This window comes from Zosterops lateralis (assembly GCF_965231275.1).
Source record: "Zosterops lateralis genome assembly, chromosome: 3".
Classification (NCBI taxonomy): domain Eukaryota; kingdom Metazoa; phylum Chordata; class Aves; order Passeriformes; family Zosteropidae; genus Zosterops; species Zosterops lateralis.
Genome location: NC_139764.1, coordinates 53,867,993 through 53,890,453, shown reverse-complemented (window position 1 = coordinate 53,890,453; position 22,461 = coordinate 53,867,993). Strand labels below are relative to the sequence as shown.

At 36.4% G+C, this 22,461-nt stretch overlaps 2 protein-coding genes across 6 annotated transcripts in view; one reads left to right on the top strand and one right to left on the bottom strand.

The window, feature by feature from the left end:
- TFB1M (transcription factor B1, mitochondrial) overlaps positions 1 to 22,461 on the bottom strand; it is a 26,756-nt gene extending 4,295 nt beyond the window's left edge. The window contains exons 1-6 of one of the 5 annotated variants that reach the window (XM_083856088.1): positions 22,404 to 22,461; positions 21,607 to 21,766; positions 19,953 to 20,104; positions 16,290 to 16,398; positions 14,402 to 14,553; positions 10,041 to 10,160 (exon numbers count right to left, since the gene is read on the bottom strand). In XM_083856088.1, coding sequence (XP_083712214.1) covers positions 10,041 to 10,160; positions 14,402 to 14,553; positions 16,290 to 16,398; positions 19,953 to 20,104; positions 21,607 to 21,739 — 666 coding nt within the window. In that variant the 5' untranslated portion in view covers positions 21,740 to 21,766; positions 22,404 to 22,461. Of the gene's footprint in view, positions 1 to 10,040; positions 10,161 to 14,401; positions 14,554 to 16,289; positions 16,399 to 19,952; positions 20,105 to 21,606; positions 21,767 to 21,879; positions 22,118 to 22,403 lie in introns of those variants that run through there. The other 4 variants (XM_083856092.1, XM_083856090.1, XM_083856089.1 and 1 more) reach the window with 4 other exon arrangements.
- CLDN20 (claudin 20) lies at positions 2,840 to 5,670 on the top strand (the record flags this gene model as incomplete). The annotated part of the gene is made up of 2 exons (XM_083858111.1): positions 2,840 to 2,912; positions 4,927 to 5,670. The coding sequence occupies exon 2, from the start codon at positions 5,011 to 5,013 to the stop codon at positions 5,668 to 5,670; it is 660 nt and encodes a 219-aa protein (XP_083714237.1). The 5' UTR covers positions 2,840 to 2,912; positions 4,927 to 5,010.

Below are 22,461 nucleotides of genomic sequence, written 5' to 3'. Positions count from 1 at the left end.
CAGTGAATTTTTTTTAAAAGATCTGACAGTCAATACTGGCACTCACAGAACATGAATCACAGGTGCTAGTTCTGACAGAAAAAAGAGACACAATCAGACCAAAGAACAGTTGCTGCTTGAACCACAGTCTCAGTGTACCAATTGTTCAAGATAACCCAGAGCACAAGAGTACTTCAAAAAACAAAGTATTTTGCCTACTGCTTTAACCAAAACTGCTCATGGCAACCTCTGATGTGGACATAATCCAACACAAAGGTACCATCCATCCAGCTCTTTCCATGGGAACAGCTCAGCTGTTAAGTACATCCATCTATCCAGTACAACATAAATTTCAAAGGCATTGTAAAATCCAAATGACGTAAGTTTTTCACGTAGATGGAACTTACAAAGCTGAGCAAAAATACTGGCTAGAGAAAGGAAACAAAAAGGAAACAAAGTACCAATTAATGGTGCTGATGAAGATAAAACCCACACCAAGTTTCCAGTGTTAGCACTGCTGATCCCAAGTATATATTACTGGAGTGTTTTTCTTTTGTTGTCCACCTTCTCTCTGAAAGCTAGAGTTAAAACTACAACAACAACAAAAAAAACCCTTAAAATTACTAAAATCTGAAGCACAAGAACTTATTTAAAAATCAAGTGACAAAAAAACTCAACATATGGAAACTGCAGTGAAACATGCATAAATTATTTCCCAAAGCAGATTTTTAATTTCTCAAACTTTCAGAATGTCTGCCTTTGCCACAGGTTGCTCCTATCAGGAAGACCACTGGGACATAGAAAAAACTTGTGTTTACATTGAGTATAAGAAAAGTTAATCTTTTTGAACAGAGCAAATACATACTTCATATGTCCCATCAGCTCCTTGAACTGAAATACTAAGAGCACATGCATGTTTATCTACATTTTGGTCAGGAAATGTAACAAGGTATTACCCCCACAAAATTAGGGGTAAAAAAAACCCAGAGTCCATGCAGCATCACCTAATCACGTCAATTTTGCTGAAATGCTCATAAGTGAGAAATGAGGCCTCTTTGGGAGTTAGGGCCACATCTTTAACAAAAATTTCTAAAGGAAAAAAGCACATGATCTAAATGCAGTATACAGAGCCAAGCAGCTCAATTTGCCAGTGGGCAATAATTTCTGCTTCTGAAACAAAACACAGCACTCCTCAGCTCTATTATAGACACTGTTTTCTTTGGACCCCAGGAAAGCTGCTTGGTTACTATAGCAACAGATACAGGGGAAAGCTTTTCATTTGTAAATGGCCACTCCTTTAAAATCATACATGCTATTTTCTCCATATCTTTTAATATGCATCAAATAGAGAGTAGAATTATGAAAGCCAGTAGGATACACAAGAGCACTTAAAATATACAAGTTGATTTGGTGATAATTTTACTACTAACACTTTTCACCCCACCAAGTATGTTAGAAATATTTACAAAATAACACTCAAGTCTTACAAAATAATGAATATGAAAATCATTCAACTGATACATCCCAAACTGTCAATAGTACAGCAATTACTCACCCCTTACTGTTTTAGTATATCTGTACAATGAAGGTTTATGTTCTGGTAGGGTAGGAAGAACACGTAACAGAGTATAATTTAATTCACACAAGTCTGCTGCCTTGCTAATGAAATCAACACTCTAAATCAGAATAACCTTAAATGAGACAATTTTTACTAATTGTTGACAACAAAGGTCTCATAATGGGCAATATATGTACCTTGCAACAGGACTGTATTAAAAGCAAACACACATAACCTTTCCTCAAGATGTAATTTACTCACAGGGAACTAAAACCAAAGCAGAACATATCACAATTTCATTAAAACAGACTGTTTGAGATCCTACTGAGATAGTTCTAAGCCAGCACTTTTACAATCCAAGTATTCAGTAGCATTTTATCTGTCTACTACAAACGTCAGGTCTAACACCAGATATGTGCAACTCAGAGCAATCTTGTTCAGATGAGAGTTTAATTTTGGCTCACTTCCAGCAGAAAGTAACTATGCCTCTGCACTAATAAAAATAATTTCTGTGTAACAACAGCTCTGCAGTAACTCCATTCACACCAGCCTCACAAACAGGATCACAAGAGACCCAAAGTCAGGTACAGAACTTGTGGGTATATCATTGCTGCAATGAGCAATACCTTTCTCCCAACTTCTTGATTTTTCAGACCAACTTGTTGATGCCACTTCTCTGATGTGCTGTATTTACACTGGAAACCTTAACAGTAGCTTTATTCCCTTATTCTTTTATACAGCTTTAAACAAAGGTAACAAGTTACAGGATAACCTATGGAAAGGCTAAAGCTATCAGGAACAGATAAGCAAAGCCTGCAGTTGAATAGAACTGTCCTGCTGTTCCAATTACAAATTAAAATAAATTGCACAGTTCTTTTCTAGGAAATTTAAACTCTTAAGATTATCTGTGATGAAAAAAAACAACTGACAAACAAAAAAACTCTCCGGCTCCCAGTGCAACTTAAATTATTTCCCCCCATTCCGTAAGTCCACAGTTTCTGGATTCTCAAGATTTTACTCCACTTAATCACTGCTCACACTTTCCATCATAGAATCTGGATATCATTATGTATTTAGGACTAAGGGCCGCCGTCTGTTTTATTCCATAATCTCTTTGCTTTCCCTTACTGAGTGTTTTTCAAACAAAACTCATTAAACAAAGTACTCCTTTATTCTCGGGTAGATGGAACTAAGAGAGGGAACAAACAGCAGTAATGCACTTGCTGTGGAGAACAGAAAAAAAACAACATTCCAAGAAATTTTGTTAATACATGCCAATGCAGTTTTATATGAGAAGGGATAGTTCCATTCAAGAGAAACTGCATTTTACAGGACATCTACAGTGAAGAAAACTTCTCAGACCTCACAACCAGCAGTAAGTCCTACACAAACAGGAATGAAACCTAATTGTATTTTTAATAATAACTGTAGTGCTTATACTTGAATTTATCATGCCTTTAACTTGGTTCACCCCATGAAATGTAATGTATGGCTATCATTTGCAGTGTTTTGTGTATACGCTTGCGTGTTTTTATGTACTGATATTTTAAAAAAGCAGCAATGAAAAAGGCTGATTCAGAGTACTAATTAGCTCTTTCAGAATATGAATGAGTTTTTGAATGAGTTTTGAGCTATCCAGACCTGTCAGTTCCTTCTGTAAAAGGAAGTTAAGCCATCTTTCCCATGGGCCTGTACAGCAAATGATATGTATTTGCCAGAACATCTCTTCCCAGCCTGAACAAACTGAAGGGATTTGGAAATAGCCAGGTCTTTGAAATAAGGTTTTAACAATGAGTAGCTGTTAATATTCTCACCTTAACTTTAAGCATTTTTAATATATATATGCTGGATAGAGTTAGCACATCCTTGAACAATTACCTGAAATAAATACAATATTAAAAGATTAGAGTATAAATATATAAATTATATATATAGAGAGAATATAGGGAATTATACTATATATTATAATAGAGCATAACAGTATTATACTTCTAAAGGATAAATATATTAACTAGTCCAGAAATGCCACTAAAGACTGATAGAATACACACTGATCAAAACCTTGTCTTATGTATAATGAACTGAAACAATAGTACAGGGCTACAGATATTCTATATTCCCCTTATTTTAATTTTATCCCTTATTTTTTTGGCTTTTCAAGGAAGTTCCAATCCTGAAGACCAATTTTAATATCATTGTACATATTTAGATAGGAAGTCTGGATCATGCTTTCCAACACAGAAGCCTGCCCTTTGTCTATCACTGAAAAAAGACAAAACCTGCCAATTTTACAGCCCCACACAAAAGATAAAGCAGTGAACCACTTTCTAATCTTCCTCTCAGAGGTTTCAAACAACTGTTGTGCATCTGCAATCCCAACAGTCCAGCTGATGTGACAGCAACAGTTCTGTCTTCCCAGCTGCACAGTTATCATACTGCCTAAAATGTTCTTATCTGTCAAATGAAATCAGAGTCTATATAAAAGAATAGCAAGGAGCTTTTTTAATGAATTTTTTTAAACTGCCACTTCATGGCAAATTTGCAAATTATCTCAGACAGGTGCCTGATTCAAAAAAGGCACTTCCACAAATGAGCTGTTTCATACCAGTATTAAAGACATTATTTTAGAGACAGAAGAAGCTCATATTCACTCTTATGACTTGCTAAATACTGCTGCCCTTAGTCAAGGAACAGAAATCACTGAAAATAAAAACCAAGTTTAAATAAAAATGAAATAAAATGAAATATTGATTTAGAAAAGTCGTGACTAATTGTGAAAATACTGCAAAAACTAAATTCCATTTTATTCTCCTCCAAAGCCAAGATATTTTGCAACACTTATTAAGTATTTAAATATTTAATATTTAAGGTAATATTTAAAAAAAAAGAAATAAGGGGTTACCTTTAATCATACTTTCAATATGAGACAGTATAACAGTGCCCACTGTTATAAAAGTCAACAGGAGCTAACCACAGCTATCAATACTTAAACAAGGTACCTGAAGAGCACAATGTATTTTCTACCCGAGTGTTTTCCTACCTATGACTACTAATCTGCAAATTTCTAGTGTTCCATTTACAATGTATATTTTTCTAGTAAGCCTGCAATCTGTATGCTATTACCAAAACCAACTGCAGTAAAAGAAGTTTTGCCCGATGGCTTGCAATCATGTATGAAAGCTCCTTTTTACAAGCAATTCTAAAGCACTGTCCATTTGCCATCATCTCTGTTCAAGTACCTTGTGTACAGCAGCTCAGCTGCTGCAGGGTCATAGTCAGATATTCATTCAGATAGCTCTAATTTTAAATGCAAGCTTTTTTTGTTTGCTGATTTCTTTTCCTTTCCCCCTCGCACTTCTCCTCCCCCGCCTTTCCTCCCTGTTACAAAGACGGCCACAGCTCGGCTACGAAGCTCCCAGTTACTCATTTCCACGGGAGAAAAGGCAGAGAAAAGGTGACAGAAGATAACCATCATGGCATCAGCAAGCCTTCAGTTCTTTGCTTTTATTCTGGCTTTGTTTGGTGTTTTTGGAGATATCGCAGCCACCTTGTTACCACACTGGAAGGTAAATGCAGACGTTGGCTCAAATATCATAACAGCTATAACACAGATGCAAGGACTCTGGATGGACTGCACGTGGTACAGCACTGGGATGTTCAGCTGTACCCTGAAATACTCCATTCTCTCTCTCCCCGTCTACATCCAGGCTGCACGGACCACCATGGTGCTGTCGTGCATCCTATCAGCCTTTGGGATCTGCATCACTACAGTCGGAATGAAATGCACAAGGCTGGGAGGGGACACCGACAGCAAAAATAACGCTTGTTTTGCTGGAGGAATTTGCTTCATTCTTGCAGGAATCATTGGATTAGTACCAACATGCTGGTACACGAGAGAAATTATTTCAAACTTCCTGGACCAGACCATTCCAGAGAGTAGTAAACATGAACCGGGAGGAGCAGTTTATACTGGATTCATCTCAGCAGGGTTTCTGCTTATTGCAGGTGTGATCTTCTGCTCTTCCTGTTTTAAAAGGCAGCAAGGAGCATGGATTTATCCTCCAAAGCAGCACCATTTCCCATCCACAGAGCAGGAGAGCAATGCAGGTTACAGCCTGAAGGACTATGTATAAACAGTTATTTCTATCCATTGAAGTATTTCTATTCATTCAAGGGGTTTTTTTGTGTGTTAAGCGTAGTTTGATTATTTCAAAGAATGTATAACATAGCACTTAACCTTTCTTATATCTGGGTTGCAGTTATGCTTATGCAAGGTATTTCATTTATAGGGGCATCCACAGAAAGGAACAAGTAGGAAAAGATGCTTGTCTGCTACAAGAGTACTTTATTTTGTGGATTTTTCAAATTCTTCTTTCTGACTTCCCAGGTAACACTTATAGAAGAAAAATGGACTATTTAAAAAACATAACTGACTGTACAATTCATGCATTGATGTCTTGTTACAGCAAAGGTGATTAAAAACTAACTGCTTTCTGTTTAGTGAATCAGACTTTCAATAACATATGACATTTTATAGTGTATTTTACATTTTAATCTTGATTTTATTTATGATGCAAGGTAAAAAACCCATAAAGTATTTGTCCAAGAAGCCCAAGTCAAAGGTTTTTAGAAAGCAGACACATCTGCCTTTCATTTTCAATTGTAAATTGCCTTGGTAACTAGATTTTGTAAAAAAAAAAAAAAAAAGAAAAAAAAAAGAAAATACATACACAGAAAAGTCAACCAACCAAAACAAATCCTCAACAAAAGCTCAAGGCTCCAAGCCTTAGCTGTACTGTCTACTCTGCGTATCAGGCTGAAGGATCAGCAGTACCATTCAGCTCTTGCCAAACCCAGCTCTCCTGCCCCAAACTGCCACCTGCTGTGGGTTTCATTTATTATTGTTAAAGGAAACTGTGCTGGACATTCACCAACTGCTACTAATCTATTACTACACACTCAATGTTAGAGATGAGGAGCAGTACAACAAGACAAATAACTATAACTGTGAAAACACCTGCAAACTGTAACAAACAGGACAGAAAACAAATTATCTATGTTCAAGAAACATCTGTAAACATTCTGGCTTACACTTTCTAAAGGCAGTTATAAACAGCTCAAATAACACAGTAACCACTTATTGTCTTCTACATTTCTGACCTGAAAGAACCTTTTAAGTCCTTTTAATTATCCCTGTAGGATCTGTTCCAGGCCCACTCCCAGGTATTCTATTACTGGAAAATGTACTATACAATGGTGATAAAGAGACAGCTGCTTTATTTTTTTTAACTGTCTTATTTTGAATAATTACCTTAAATCCTTTAACCTTTTCCTTCACAACACAGATTTTGTTTTGTATCGGTCATTGGCAAAATATGTTCTACCTAAATACTTCCCTAAGTGAGAACCAAATCAAGAATGAAAAGAGGTATGATACAGGCCCATAAATTTAGGAATATAATGCTGGATGAGTCTTTCAATAAATCAACTGCTATTTATTCTGCATACTTATACACAACTTTCATTTCCCATGAAACTAGTCTGAAATTTGCTAAAAGATCCCAAAAGAGCCCAAACATGTTTAAAAACAGAGTTAAATTTGTTTGCAAAAATTATAATCAAGAGGCATTTTTACAGGAGGGGAATACAAAATATCTGTAGCCTTATACTCTTGTTTCAGTTCATTATATATAAGACAAGGTTTTGATCAATATATAGTCTATCAGTCTTTAGTGGCATTTCTGGACTAATTAATATATTTATCCTTTAGAAGTACAATGCTTGAAGGAGCCCATTACATGTTCAGTATGTTGGAAAAAGATCTTCTGTTATAGCATTTGGGAAAGTGGACTGTTTTATGCACTTTATTCACAGAGTCTTCATTTTTCACACAAAGAATGGCATTACATCTTGTTTTTATTCTACTGTTACACAGCTATTTTCAGATTCCTATGTTTTAATCAAGGAGCTTGTTTTGTACTATTCCTAGTACAAAATGTACAATTAGTACGCTCCTTGTACTATTCCTAGTGCAGCTGATAGTTGCATTAGGAATAGTAAACTACAAGTACTATAGTACTTGTTTTTTACTATTCCTAATGCAACTATCAGCAGTTATTAGGTATTGCAGAGACTTCACTATGACCAAAAAGCCAATTTCTTTTTTTCCTAGACACAGTGTTGTGCAGCACCATTCCATTAACCAAGAATCTTTTATGTCTCAACACTCACAGAAATGCTGAAATCATATTCATGCATCAAGCAAATGAGGCAAATAATTCCTTCTTGCAAACATGCATCTCCACCTTTAGAAAGGGGTTTGACATGACACTAAGCTGTGATCACCACCATGTATGTGAGTTAAATTTGTTTGCAAAAATTATAACCATTTTTACAAGAGGGCATAAGAAAAAGGTAATAGTGGCATACCATGAACACAACAAAATGTTCATTGGTTACACATACTGCAAACTTCTCTTCCTGGAACTTTCTAAAAAAGCAGCTGTACTTTAATTAGTTATGAAACAAAAATCAAGGATGATGCCATTTCATTCACAGTATGCTGCATGAGTTTTCCAATAAAACAGATTCTATGAGAAATTGTAACATCCAAAACCATGTCAGTCTACAGCCAAAAGAACATGGATAAATCAGAAGATCAGCCTACAACAGGAGTTTTAAGGAAAGAAAATAATAGTGAAAACAAATGCCAGTCCTGTCTGAAAGAACTGTACTTTCAGCTTTTGCAATAAGCAATACTTGTTTTAACTCAAAAATACATTAAATAAAAATATGCCTACCTTTAGTTGTACTGCTTTTGTTATTCAACAGAGCACCAACTGACTCTAGGACGTGCTTATACTAAGATATTTGTCACAACTCTGTGTGTTACCTCTCTTGGTCAACTATGGCCTTTTCAGTACAGGAAAATGGAAATATTAGTTAGAGCTTCCCAATTCTGGGACACAGTCTGCACAACATTTTTAATTACATTAGCTCTATTAGTACGCAAATAGTACCTACCACTGAGAAAGCCCCACCATAAAACTGGAATATTAGCCTTACTTGAAACTATTTCACATATTTGACAGTGAGAGAGCATTCTGAAATTATTTTCATTTCAGCTAGGAAACTGGAAAAAAAAAACCTAAGCCAAAACCTCAAAGCAAAAAATGAGATTTCTTAAGCATGGTCATTTTCTTTCACAACAAACTACTGTCCCAACTAGTAATTTACAATTTTACTAGTTGTAAATTTTACAACAAATACTGACAGAATTTTAAATTATTATCAAAATATACCCAGATAGAAGCCTTTAAAATTCATTGTGATAAATGGGAAAATAACATTCCAAAGGTTCTCAAGAGATATAAAAGTAAAAAACGATCAAGAAAGAGATAAAGGGGAAGAGAGATGTATTGAAGAGCTGAACCAACTAATTTAAAGGAACTTCCAGAAGCGGCAAGTTCACTGAAACCGAACAGCAGTTCGATAGGACAAGCAGTAATGGTTTTAAACTCCCAGAAGGTGGATTTAAGTTAGATATAAGTTAGCCTTTCACAATGAGGCTAGTAAAACACAGACATGTTGCCCAGAGAAATAGTGGATGTCCCACCCCTGGAAACATTCAAGATCACTTTGGACAGAGCTCTGAGCAACCTCATCCAGCTGAAGATGTTCTTGCTCACTGCATGGGAATGGTACTAAATGACCTTCCTTCCAACCCAAATATTTCTGTACGCCTATGATTTCCACATGTATTCAGGGACATACATGTCACTTAAGTCAGGCACAAATTTTTACAAAAAAAAACACAAAACAAGCTTAAATACTGATTTATTTCTTAATTTTTGATTTGGATACTCATAATGGCTATAAATAAAAACCAGTGGCAGTAGATAAGAGGAAACAAAGAGATTGTTCTCTACTCCCTCAAGAACACGTAAGAGCGAGAAAAGATTGTTGCTTTTTTAAACAATCAGTGGGATATAGGTGACAAAGTGCTGTAGCAAATAGGAGGGAATGAAATATGCTAAAGATGACTGGGGTGAAACAAATGGAAACAAAGATTACAAACATGGTAAAATTAGAGATGTTTGACAAAGGTGACAAATGAAAAGCTTTTCTTATCATAGTCTTTCTAAAGACCCATCAAATTCTTACGGCACAATTCCCAAACTGTTTATAAATGTGAATGGTAAAATAGCAAGCATTCCAAAAACAGCACATTTCCATTCTGCACACTATCCTGCCATTAAATCCTAATCTCCAAAGAAGTATGCTGACCTTGCATACAGGTTTGAAGGTCAAAGCCAAGTTCTGAGGAACAAAAAAAAAAGAAAAAGCACTTTCTCAGAGTAATTTCTCAGGAATTTCAGATCACTCCACTTTGTAATATGGAGATGTACAAATAGAACAGCCATCAATGTTCCTCAGTGAAAGTAAGATGCATTGCTTGACTGACATATTAACAGAAACTACAAATAAATACAGGAAAACCTACCTCTGGCTTTGGAACAAAGGCTTGACCTGGAATTACAAAACAGTTTTCCACAGTGCAGAGATGCTGAGCCATGATGGACAGTCTGCTGCGTTGTTTACCTCCTGGATTAGCTGTAAGTCTCTATGGGAAAATCAAAACGTACATCAGTGATACTGAACTGACCAGATGATCAGTTATATTAAAGCTTGATTTTCAGTTTTATTTATTTTCTTAAATCATATTTAAGAAAAAAAACACCAGTTAATCATTAAAAACTTGTATTAAATTGTGTGCCCAGTTCATCTAAAATTTTCTTCTTCAATATAGCAGCATTTCACTATGACACCACGCTGATTTACAACCTCAGTCCTGCAATCAAATGCACATGAAAAGGAATCCCAGAAATTCTGCAGATCTAAATGAATGTCAGAAGAATTTTGTATGGATACAAGAGAAAACTAAAACTAATCTGACTGCAGGATTCAAAACAAACCTGACAGTAGTCCCAAAATCATTTCCTTCCACTGCTTCTGTATACTACTTTTTTTCTTCTTCAAGATTAAACAAAGCTCCATAAATTCAAGATCAGCTAGAAATCAAAAAGCTCTCCATCAGTAACTGGTCTACATTTACAATATTTGCAAGGAAGCTGCATCTACTTTACATAAATTTAGAATGCCTAACAGTGAGAGCACTTAATACTTTAAACTCAATTTAAGTATTCTCTGATCTTCCTATGATTTTTTTTTTTTTTTTTAATAAAATAGTAGCGTGGACAGAGATTTCCTACACTTTTGTAATCTGGCAAGAAAAACATTTTATCATGTTTTGCTTGCCCCCCAAAAATATAAACATATAAAGCATCTTGTAAAACAAGTCTCAAATTACAGAAGTCATTTCACTAACTTACAGAAAAACAGAATCATGATGATTCCCGTTCTTATTTACCACCACCTCAATAAAAAATATAAAATGAAATCCCAATTTGCCTATCTGGTAATATTTGTACCACATGTAGTTCCATATGAAAAGCCTACTCATGCTAATTAAACTTATCCCTGAAAACTAAAATATAAACCTGTCACCAAAGTTTTACATTTTTTCAAACAACTCTTCCAAAAGGCGGTTCAGCATGGAGCAAATACTTTTCAACAACTTTTTGGAAAGAATGTTTAGTGATTCTTTCTGTCTATGCCAGCATTTAAAGCTACTTTCATTGTTGTGTCAGAGGAAATTTTTATTCTCTAAAAAAAACCCAGACTGCAAAGTCTAACAATGCAATCTGACACGCACTTCCTTAACCTCTGTAGTAAAAATGAAAGTGACCTAATAGCAACAATTGTAGCAATGCTCCCAGTGCCAACTCAAACAAACCTATCTTTACTTCTCCCAGAAACCATCTAGCAAGTCTCAGGCAGTGAATTCCTGCTTCTCAATTACTGAAGGGATAATTTAACATCTGGATAGTAACATCTTAAACCACTTCAACCACAGCAGCAGGAACATACCTGTGTACAGCACCCGCACACAGATCAGCCAGTCAATTCCCCAGCCATGGGCAGGGACACGCGCAGCGAGGTCAGCTTGCTCAGAGACCTGCTCTGCCTGACCTTGAAGATTTCCAGGGATAGGGCATCTACCCCATCTCTTGGCAACCTGCTGTAGTGTTTCACTACCTTCACTGTAATTTTTTTTTCCTTATATCTAAATCTACCCTCGTTTTGGTTTAGGACCATTACTCCTTGTTCTACAGCAATAGACCCTGTTATAGGATCCATTCTAGAATTTGCAGGCTGGAGGAACCTTCCCTAGGTGACAGATTTGAAATGAAGCACTGAAGAATTTGGGACAAAGTAAAAGTTCTTACCCACAAAGTGAGTAAGAGTTTTACAAATTTAAACTACAGAGAAAAAAAATTATCTGCTTGACACCCAAAAGTGCTATTTTTACTGCTGGATATTTTTACTGCTATTTTTACTGTGGATATTTGGCGTTATCCTCCTAAACAGGCCTCAGATTCAGCATATAAAATAACTGCTGGTTCTCATCAGCTTTAATCAACTTGTATCATATCAGAACAGAGTGAGCTGCAGTAGTAGGTGTGTAGTGACATTACTCACACCAACACTGCTGTGCTACAAGAAAACAGAAAAGCGATATACAAAAAGCAAGAAAGGCAAAGGTATTTACTTCCCTGTTATACTGGTAAAACAAAGTTTGGCCATAAAAAAAAAGAGCACGTTGCTTCATTTTATTACTGTTACCATCAAGTTATCCTAATTCTAAAGCATGTCACTCCATTCCATGATGTATCTTACACTTTTGCTGAGCTTATGACATATACAGAGACTTCCTTTGACATCAGAAATATCGAGGGAGAACACCAAATTTTTGAGTATAAGAAATTCCCCAATCAAGATTATAAATCCAGAGAAACACAAAATATCAATAGCACCTCACTTATATCTGCATTATACTGTTTTTTCTTTCCAGATACTGAATATGCCTGTACACACCCATTTACAGGGGTTACCTTAAGCAACCAGAGCGTCAGGAGAAATGACACAGAACCTAACTATTGTTTTCTCCTAATCATAAAATAAAATAGTATCTTTAAAACAATTTCTTTTCATGATATCAAACCAATAATGGAAATGCAAACCAAAAACCACAAACAATTTTGTCTGTGGAGGAAACCCCATGTTTAAATTGTGTTGAACAGGAATCAAGAGATCTCAGAATATAAACTCAACAATAATTAACACTGATTCACTGCATGACCTCGAACAACATATTCCATTTCCAAGTGTTTCTAACTCCTCAGTATTTTAAGTACAAGAGCTAAAGTGTGCAGGGTATTTTGCACCTGAGCTATACTGGGTGTAGAAGAACTGGAATCTGCATGTCACCAATGACACATGCAGCTGGGTACAGCGATACAAACTACAGAGTGCTCTCACACAGTGTTAGCTGAATTTTTGCTGTCACAAAACTATCACCACTCTGCATTTTACATCACAGTCCATTAGCCATATTTTGCAACAAGGCCTAATCTCACATGACATGAAGTCCTTCTGAGAAACAGACCTGGGTTCTGTAATGCCTGAAATCAAATGAGCCCAGAACTGAATTAAGAAATCTGGTTTATTTCATACCAATTGTTTGTCCTCAGTGTTCTCCAGAGCCACCAACTGGAAATACTTCTTCAATCCTGACTGCAAGGCTAGTGCAATGACAGCACAATACGGTTTTTTTTGACCCAAAAAATGACAGCAGACACTCCACTTGCACATATAATTATTACTAATATTCACAGAGGAAAAAAAAAAAAGGCAAAATTTTCCTATACAAAATTTTACTTTGAAGGATTAAAATTAAAACACCATACACATTGAGGCTGCACAGACAAAACACAGCAGTTACAAACACCGGAGTAATAAAATGGAAATTCCGTTTTCAGGCTGATGTGCAATTCCTTTTCTTCTTTCTAAATGCAAGTGAGATGCTTGTTAAAAGCCAGACTGCTTCCATAACTGCAAAGCAAAAAAGCTTTCCATTCTCTATGTTTTATATGCTGCACACAATGTCAATAGAAATAAACTATTAAGTCTGAAAGCACCATGGAGTAAGCCAACCTAATATCAACTGATCCGGCATTAATACTACTAGACTGCAGATCAGTCTGGCCTTCTTTGAGAAACTAACTATTAATACAAAGTAAAATATCAATTTGCTCTTGAACTCGTGGTGACAGAAATCAATTAAGGCCCTTTTACATACACAAGAATGGCAGAATACATTAATAATTCTGATATCAAGTCTCATTCAAGAAAGCCAATGCCAATTTCCAAGGTCTTGACGAACACCTCCCACGTTTTAAGTGTTTAATCACAACTGGAAATAATGCTAACTTTCCATTTTTCTGTATTTTAAAGAAGGTGTTTCTTGAAAATTATTTTTAATAAAGAGAACAAAGAAAATAAATATGTGTATTTCATGAGATGAATGAAAGGTAAGGAAAAACAGACTGATGACACATTGCACAAATGACTGTGAGAGAATAAACATATTTAAAAACAGAAGAGTGCTGCACAATCTATTCACGTTAAAGAAATCAGACTTCAGAAAAGAACAGATAGAGTATCTCAATGAAATATAACCTTGCATTAGACACTAAAAAAAAATTTACATGCTTGGGAAAGGATCAGGGCAGATAATTAAGTCATCAAAATTCATAATTTACAGCCACATAAACTAAAAACTGAAGTAACCTTTTCCTCTCTTTTCAAAGTCAACTAAGACTAGGTTTGCAATTTTAAACAAAAGGTTGCATATAAACAGTTTTTGTTCAATTTAGCATCTGTACAATATTGGAATTTTACCTCCCCAACTTCCTTTTGAAAAGTCAGTGTCATCTGTGTCCTGCCGTAAATAAAAGGTCCATCCCTTTTTGAAACATTCTCAAGCCATTTGATGATTAGAGGAGTCGAAACACTGAAGGGCAGATTCCCAATGATATGAATATTTGGTGGCTCTGTTGACATTTGACAGAATAAAAATAGCTGTGAAAACATTTTGGGTAAGATTTTGCCAAGAAATAAAACACAAGAAAAATACACGTCCATCAACCTAGACTTAAAATATGGAAGCGATTTTTTATCATGCCAAACCAAAATGATGCCTGTCCATTTATATTCATTTTACGCTGACAAAACTTCGTACTATTCTCAGTATTTATGTGGAAAAAAGTGGTTAGGTTTGGTTCTCATTTACATCTGAACAAATCAGTAGCTTTCAGACGATTTTCAGCTGATGAGTAAATCCCAGCTGAGCTACTCTGGAACAGCAAAACCACAAGAGTATTCCTGTAATTTCAAACTGACTATGAGGTACAGAGTGAACAGCCATACTCATACTACTGTCCAACATATCCTTTTAGAGGCGTTTTACTGAGTCCTAATGACCCTCAAAACAACCCCCTAACTCACACTGCACAGAGCTCTCCTTCTGTACAGAGTCCTCTGAAATGAAAAGGTGATATAGTACAAGACTTAGCCATAAGAAGCTAAACCTGGTTTTCAGTTATGGATCATATCAGTATCTATGTGTGTTGTACAACACAACACAGGGATTTCAGCAGCAGGGAGTCTAAGCAGGAGTGCAACACAAGTGGGCAAAACCCAAAAGCCAGTGTGCTGTTTCTTAGACAACATTTAATAACATAAATAAGAGATGACAATATCAAATTCAAGCTGTTTTTCTGGCATACTTATTATGGCATACTTTTTAGGCAGTGATATTTCTAGACTACCTGTGGTATTACACACTTATCAGAGATGGTAATTTTTGAAACCTACCAGCCTTTCATATGGCAATAACACAGAAGAAATGTATCTTGCCTCTAATTGGTCAGCTCAAAACCTAACAGTGACTGTATCTTCAAGGGTAAACTTTTAAAACTACACTCTCACACATACATTTTATCACAGTTTGTTCTCTGAAGCACTTACCTTTTGCAAGGATGCAAATAAAACACACAGTTTTCTAGGTGAACATAATGTGCCATGGGATTTTACGTCCTAAGTCAGAAAGCACTTTACTGCTCTTCAGGCATTGCAAAGAGTGTCTTTACCTTATATTAATAAATTTGGAAAACGGGACTGGGAGGTTATCTCTGATTTATATAATAATAGGACGTTTTAAAAGGGAAGTGAAATAGTATCCTATTGCAACCTCAGGTTAAAAAAGAAAAAAAAGGAAAACAAAAAAACAACACAATCCTGATTAGATTCTACTTTTGCCAAAGATCTCCAGCTGAAACCAAAGCAATGAGAAATCTAAATTCTGGAAGGCAAGTTTTCCAGAAGTTTCAAAGCAAGTTAGAGAAATTTCTTCAGTGGAACAACAGCAGTGGTGATTTCTAACTTCTTCAAAAAGAGGAAGAAATCAGGAAGTACACTATTTGATCTCCTTTTATGCTCTCAGAAGTCATTCTTCTATAGTAAAGACACTCTAAGGTTAATAACTGCAAAGCTCCTCACTTTAAACTAAGGTCAATATCACACAAACTTCACTGTTATGTATTAGAGAAGTAGGATTTTTCTCCCTGTTTTCTCTAGGGGGAAAAAATCCAAACCAACAGTTTTCTCTCTATCTTCAACATGTACCAGAAGAGAGTAACACCTGCACTGAGTGAACTTCAATTTTATCACTACTTATGATTACCTCAGAAACCCTAAAAAATGAAATAAACCAAATGCAAATACTAACCATCCTCCCAGTTCTTTTTTAAGTGCTTTGGAAAAGCCTTCTCCATCTTGTAAGTCAGGATATCTCCATGAACAATGTGCACTTTTCCTGGAGCTGCTTCAGATAGCATCTGTTTGTAAACAAGCAAGCAGAATCCACAGTGAGAGTTAACCAAACTTATTTCCAATTTCAGCCTCTGCAGGAGTTAAACCATTGTGATATATTTATTATCTTCAATATTCAATAAAGCACAGTAGGAGTTAAAACTGAGAACACTATTAGTAACTTTACTTTCAAAAAGCAAACACTAGAAATAGATTAATGTGTGATTCTGTAAACGCTTAACTATTCACAGATGTAGAATTCTTAACAGAGAATTCAAACTTGAAAAGACTGCTAAGAGTCTCTTCAACAATAACAATTAACAAGTCCCAGGCCACTAGCAGGACCTCACCTGATTTAAGTAATAATGCAAGCAGGAGGTTTTGAAAGGTTTTAGATCAATTACCTATGAAAACAAGGGCTCATGTTGTTTATTGTTTCCCCCACAGCTTTAGGGCCTATTATCCAATTTCAGCCATATGTGGTACAAGGCTGCAGTAATATTAATTTTTCATTTTACATGAAAAATGTGGAAGAGATTCTCTTAATATTCCCTGTAGTAGCCTACACTTGTACCATTAAAAACAAGGAATCCAATCAAAAGAAGGAATGAATACCCAGCAGGAGGGAAGACCTCAATGTAATTTCTATCTTTCTAGACATTACAAAATCATCTCCATTGTCAGCTTCTGCAGCCCACTTGCACAACTTATCTAGAATTTAATAAAGGCTGATATGCAAACTCAGCACTGGCTGCAGTTTGACAACCAGTTCTTTCATTCCTAGTGCCAGTTCCCAAAATCAAAAATAGTTTAGCTTTTTTAGTGTTGTATTAATCTTTTCTCTTACACTATGAAACAAAGAGCACAATTCAAAAGCAATGGTGACTTTTTCAAAGATGACATTTGGGGATATTTATTGATCCTATAAGAGAATAATGAGAAAAGGCTTAAAGAATAATTTTGCTTTTGCACAGAAATCCAAATCCATAAACAGTTAAGTGCCAGTGGCCTAACTGCCAAAATAAACTGCTCATCATTGTTAGTCCTATTTTCAATCTGAATGATTTTTATATGCTCAGGGGCACAAAAAGCTTTCATGATTCTCTGAGCCAAAGGACAATACTGTTTTCTCCTACTATTCACAAAATGTTGTCGTTGTCATGAATTTTTTTTGATTAAGAGTTTGGGGTTTTTAATTATCAAAAAAGCTAAGTTTTATGTAGAGCAATAAAAGCTTAACAATAAACTAAGTGTTCCTACATGTTTTAAGTGCAATTATTTCCAAACAGAAAAAATAAAACTAACCTCCAAACCACTTAATGGACTTTTCAGCATTACACTAGCAATTATATGACATAAAAATTCACTAATCTGCCATGGTTTGTCAAATCTTTCTTTGAAGCTGTTATAAATGCACTAACAGGATGAAAGATAATGTAAGATTAATAAAGTTAGAAAATAGTGTCATTTGCTAATAGCAGTTTCCTTAACAAGACGAGTTTAGGGGTTGCTGAGTAACACACTTTAGATAACTGAGAACTGCATTTCATTTGTGACCAGAAAATCATTGCTGTATATTTCTAATTTGAAATACAGACTTGGAAACCAGTGAAGCTTTTTTCATTTGAAGGAAAAATGTGTAGAGCTAACACAGCTCCAGGAGCTGCTGTGCATCAAGGACATCAGCCAAGTGTTCCATCACACAGATACTCTCACTCTTCACACGCAACCAAAAGGGCACAAAGGAAGCATAAGGGGCATAATTTAAAACATGAAATGGTGTTCCTGGAATAATTTCATATTCAATGCATTCTCTTGCTCTCTTTCTCTCCTTATCAATCTTTCCAGCCTAAAAACTATCAAGGCTTATGGCATAGAGAGGTTGGGATTCTTTAAGACTGAGACAGAACTTACAGACTCTCAGCTTGTGTAAACTTTAACTCTGTATACATATGTTCTTCACTGTATTTCAGTTCTGCAGTAAAAAAAAAATCCCCACTTCTGTTTTGTGAGAGACCACAGCTTGAAAAACAGTTAATGAAAAATGCTGTATGCTTTACATCAGCGATTTTAAAAGTACCTAGGAGACATTTTTAAGTAATAGCCCACAATTGTTATTTTAATCTCTGGCATTTCCCCTTATTCAAATCTCAACTCTTTTATGAGCACAAGTCTTGATAGTTTGCTTGGGAAACCATAAAAATTATTACAACCCACATTATTAGAAAATAAAGATTCACTGTTATGTATCTTCTTATTTGTTTGGGAAAAAAGAAATACCAAACTGAACAGTAATGGATACAAAGCATTTCTTGCTCATTCACATCCACTGGTACTGAGTTATACCACCTCTATGTTCAATAACCTCATTCAGACATTCACTTCTACTGTGAGGAGATTAGCAATTAAAAATAATGACTAACATTATGTCACTTGAACAGTAAAGATAATTACATACCAAAAGCTCATTTTAGATGCTGAGAAGTATACTTCTATTCAGATGAATCTGTTGCAGTGTACGCATTTTGGAAGATCAGAAAAAAAATCCAACTACTTAAAAAGCTCTCTTCACTAAAACAGGTGTCATCTAACCTCAAATTCTCTCCAGTCCCAAACCAGTTCTCAAAATCTAAAACAAAAATGCTGATTTCCCCCACTCAAATAAAAACATGAAGGTTTCACATTTCATAAGACTAAGATAGCTTATACATTACTAAGGGCTAACCCCACAAAGACATAATTACATGCACATTCAGGTTTCAGGATACAAAGTTTCATTCATACCTTACATTATTTGTATCATATAAAGAAATAATAGCAGTTCTCAAGTGAACTACTTACTTATTTTCACTGCTGATTTACTGAAAAAGACACAGTGCAATTTAAGGAAAGGCCCTTGAATTGCTCTAATCTGAGACTGTAGAGACATAAGAAAACAGTCTCATTTTTAGATTTCTGGACTCTGTTTTTCTTGCTGGATTTATACAGCCAAATTCCATGAACATCCAGCAACACAAGTAGATAGCATTTGAAAATGACACAATGAGTCGGGAACTTATACCATCTTTAAAAGAAAGGAAGAAAAGCTTAAGAATGATTTTTTGAAAATGTAAAATAGATGCTTGCTTTATTCTTCCCTACCTGGATGTTAATCCACATTGACTGTATTAACTGGAAATATGCCTTCCCAATTTTATAAAACATAATTATTAGGATTAAAATAAATATAAGACTGTACATAGGGACATTACATTCAGCCTTCAAATTATGATTTCACTATCATGATGAAATGCACCTGAAATGTCTCAGCCTGAAAAAAAAACCCAAAACCAACAAGCCTTGGCAGTAATTTGGTTGTAGGATAAGGCCCTAAAGGGCCTATGAGAAAGCAAGAACAATGAATTGTAATATTGTGTATATTTATCTTCAAGAAAATTATAGCTCTGGTTTCTGGCACAGAACCAAACCTATTTTTCAGTGCTGAGATCCCAACAAGACCTCTGGAATCTCTCTTAAGTTCTCAAAATGTTCTTATTCAGTGCTGTGGTTACATGTACACAAATTATTCTCCAGTAGGTACCTGCAATCCTGGAATAAATCGGGCATCTTTTTCAATTAAAAGGAGTTGTTCAACACCAGCACTGAGAATGGATCTGGTAATTCCTCCTGGCCCAGGGCCCACTTCACAAACATGGGCATTTTTCAGCTCTCCAGCCTGTTTCACTATCTTGTCTGCAAGACACAAAGAACACACTAAGTCTTTATTCTCCAGGAGATCCAGCTCACCAAGATAACCTCATTGTTTACTGCTACACAAGCACAAGCACGCTTATCTCTGAACAGACATAAACAGTGACACATCCCAGTTAAATCATCACGCACCCGCCAGACTGCACAGAATTCAGATTTGTTCCATACTACAAGATATACTGAGCTATTTAAAAAAAAAAGCTATTTTTAGTTTTATGTCTTTAGTATTTATTGTGCTCATTACAGAATCAAATAAAAAGAGAATATCACTCATCTGTACAGTAGCAGTACTATTGTGCTGCAAGCAAGGACTTATGTTCGACATCCTAGTCTCACTACTTGTCCTTCTAAAGGTATTTCACTACAGCACCTCTATTTCAAGGCAATTTAAGAAGTAAGAAAGATACAGTAAAGCTCTATGAAGATTGTATTATGTACAGAGCAATTTTATGAGGGAGAAACTGGACTAAATGAAGAGCTGGAACACAGGCAACTGGTAGCTATAGAAAACAGGGCACTTGAAAGGTGAGGAAGAAATACCCATACACAGGTGAAATGATACAACATTATAAAGTATTACAGACACTAAAGAAGGGAGATTAGAAAATGCAGATAATGAAAGAAAGAGCTCCTTGGGAAGCATGCAAAGAAGATATTGAAAGAAATTATGCTGCTCACTCCACGATCTCTGATGTATGCAATTAAAAAAAACTATCTACTTGTAAAGTTTACTAAAGGCATGCAGACATTTTTATTCCGGGGTAAGACTCCAGTTGTTCAGGAAGTGGAACTGAGTTTCATGTTCTGAATTTTTATCAATCTGAATCTTCAAACAAAACCAAATAATTAGCTACATGGAGCTGTACTGCATTTGTAAATGCAAAATCCAGCCAACACCATGCCAGTGGAGACACCCACCCTTCACTGACAAGAACAGTGCCAGCTTTGTCACCCACTGCTGACATAAAGCTGGAAAAAAATGAATTGTTCAGAACAATGCAACTAGTTCAAAACAGCTACACTTCTGATAAACTGAGACAAATGACTCTCCTATCTACAGCACATAGCAAACTCTGAATTCCACAGTGTCTAACACACTTTCTATGATACAGAATAATCTGAAAAAACCACTAATTTTTAAGTCAAACTTATAAACCAAAGTAGTACCCAAATGATACAAGTACTACTTTGGTTTAGATTTTCATGTTTCAGTCAACAATCCATACTTTATATAGGAATATAGTTTCTATCTTAAAAATTGCACTTCAGTTTATAAAGTAACTGATTTTTGAGGAGTAGGTAAAAGCAATTAACCAAACCTAAAACTACTTTTAAAAGAGGTCTTTATTATAAAGGTTTATCACTGTGCTGCCATTAATCTGACAAACTCTATTATGCAAACATCATCTCCTTAGCTATAAATCTGACAAAAACTGGGACACATGTTCTATGTTGGCCAAAAATATTAAAATAAAATATTTAACCTGTCAATCGCAAATCCAGTAGAAAGTTCTGGGAAAGCTGTTTCTGTGCTTTAAGGCGAAAGAGTCTAATAATCTCTCCAATAGTCGGCAGGGGAGGCAGACGGAAAGCTGCAACCTTTCCTGGAGCAGCCATAAGACGCAACTCTCACGCTCCTTCCTGCTAGAGAGACGCCGAAAAGATTATTCTATTACACAGAACGAATTATAATTAATAATAAAACCGCCACTAAGCTTACAAACCAAGGCGTGATTCATAAATCATTATAAGAGGACTTAACTCCAATCACCACTTTCACTTCTGGATGCAGTGTTTATGTTAGGCACGGGGTACTTGGGCAAGTCTCATTTTGCAGATGCGCCAAAGCCTCAGGTAAAACAAAGCCCTCTCTCAATTACTCAATGTCAACCTTTCATTACTTTAGAGAAGACCAGTAAGCATTAGGAGTTCATGGCACCATGCAGACAGAACGTGTTTATCCCACGTGCCCCCAAGACAGGCCGGAATAGCTCCGCCCGACTGCGCAGGCGCGCACACCACAGCGCGGCTTGGGCGGGCCCGGGGCGGGGCAGGCCCAGGGCGGGGCGTAGTGCGGCCGCACGCAGCGGACCAGGCTGGGCCAGACCGGGAGCGCCCCGCTGCTACCGCCTGCGCTTTCTCGCTCCCCGCCTCTCCCAGCGGAAAGGAACGCTCGGAGCGGTGCCCCGGCAGCACCGCGGCTCCTTACGGAGCGCAGCGGGCGCCAACCCGGAAGAGCAATGGGCGGCGCGCTGCGCATGCGGCTGTCCCGAGGCCTTACCTGGCTGTGCGCGGGGCTAGCGGAGAGCGCGCGCCGCCCGCTCGGCGCATGCGCGGTG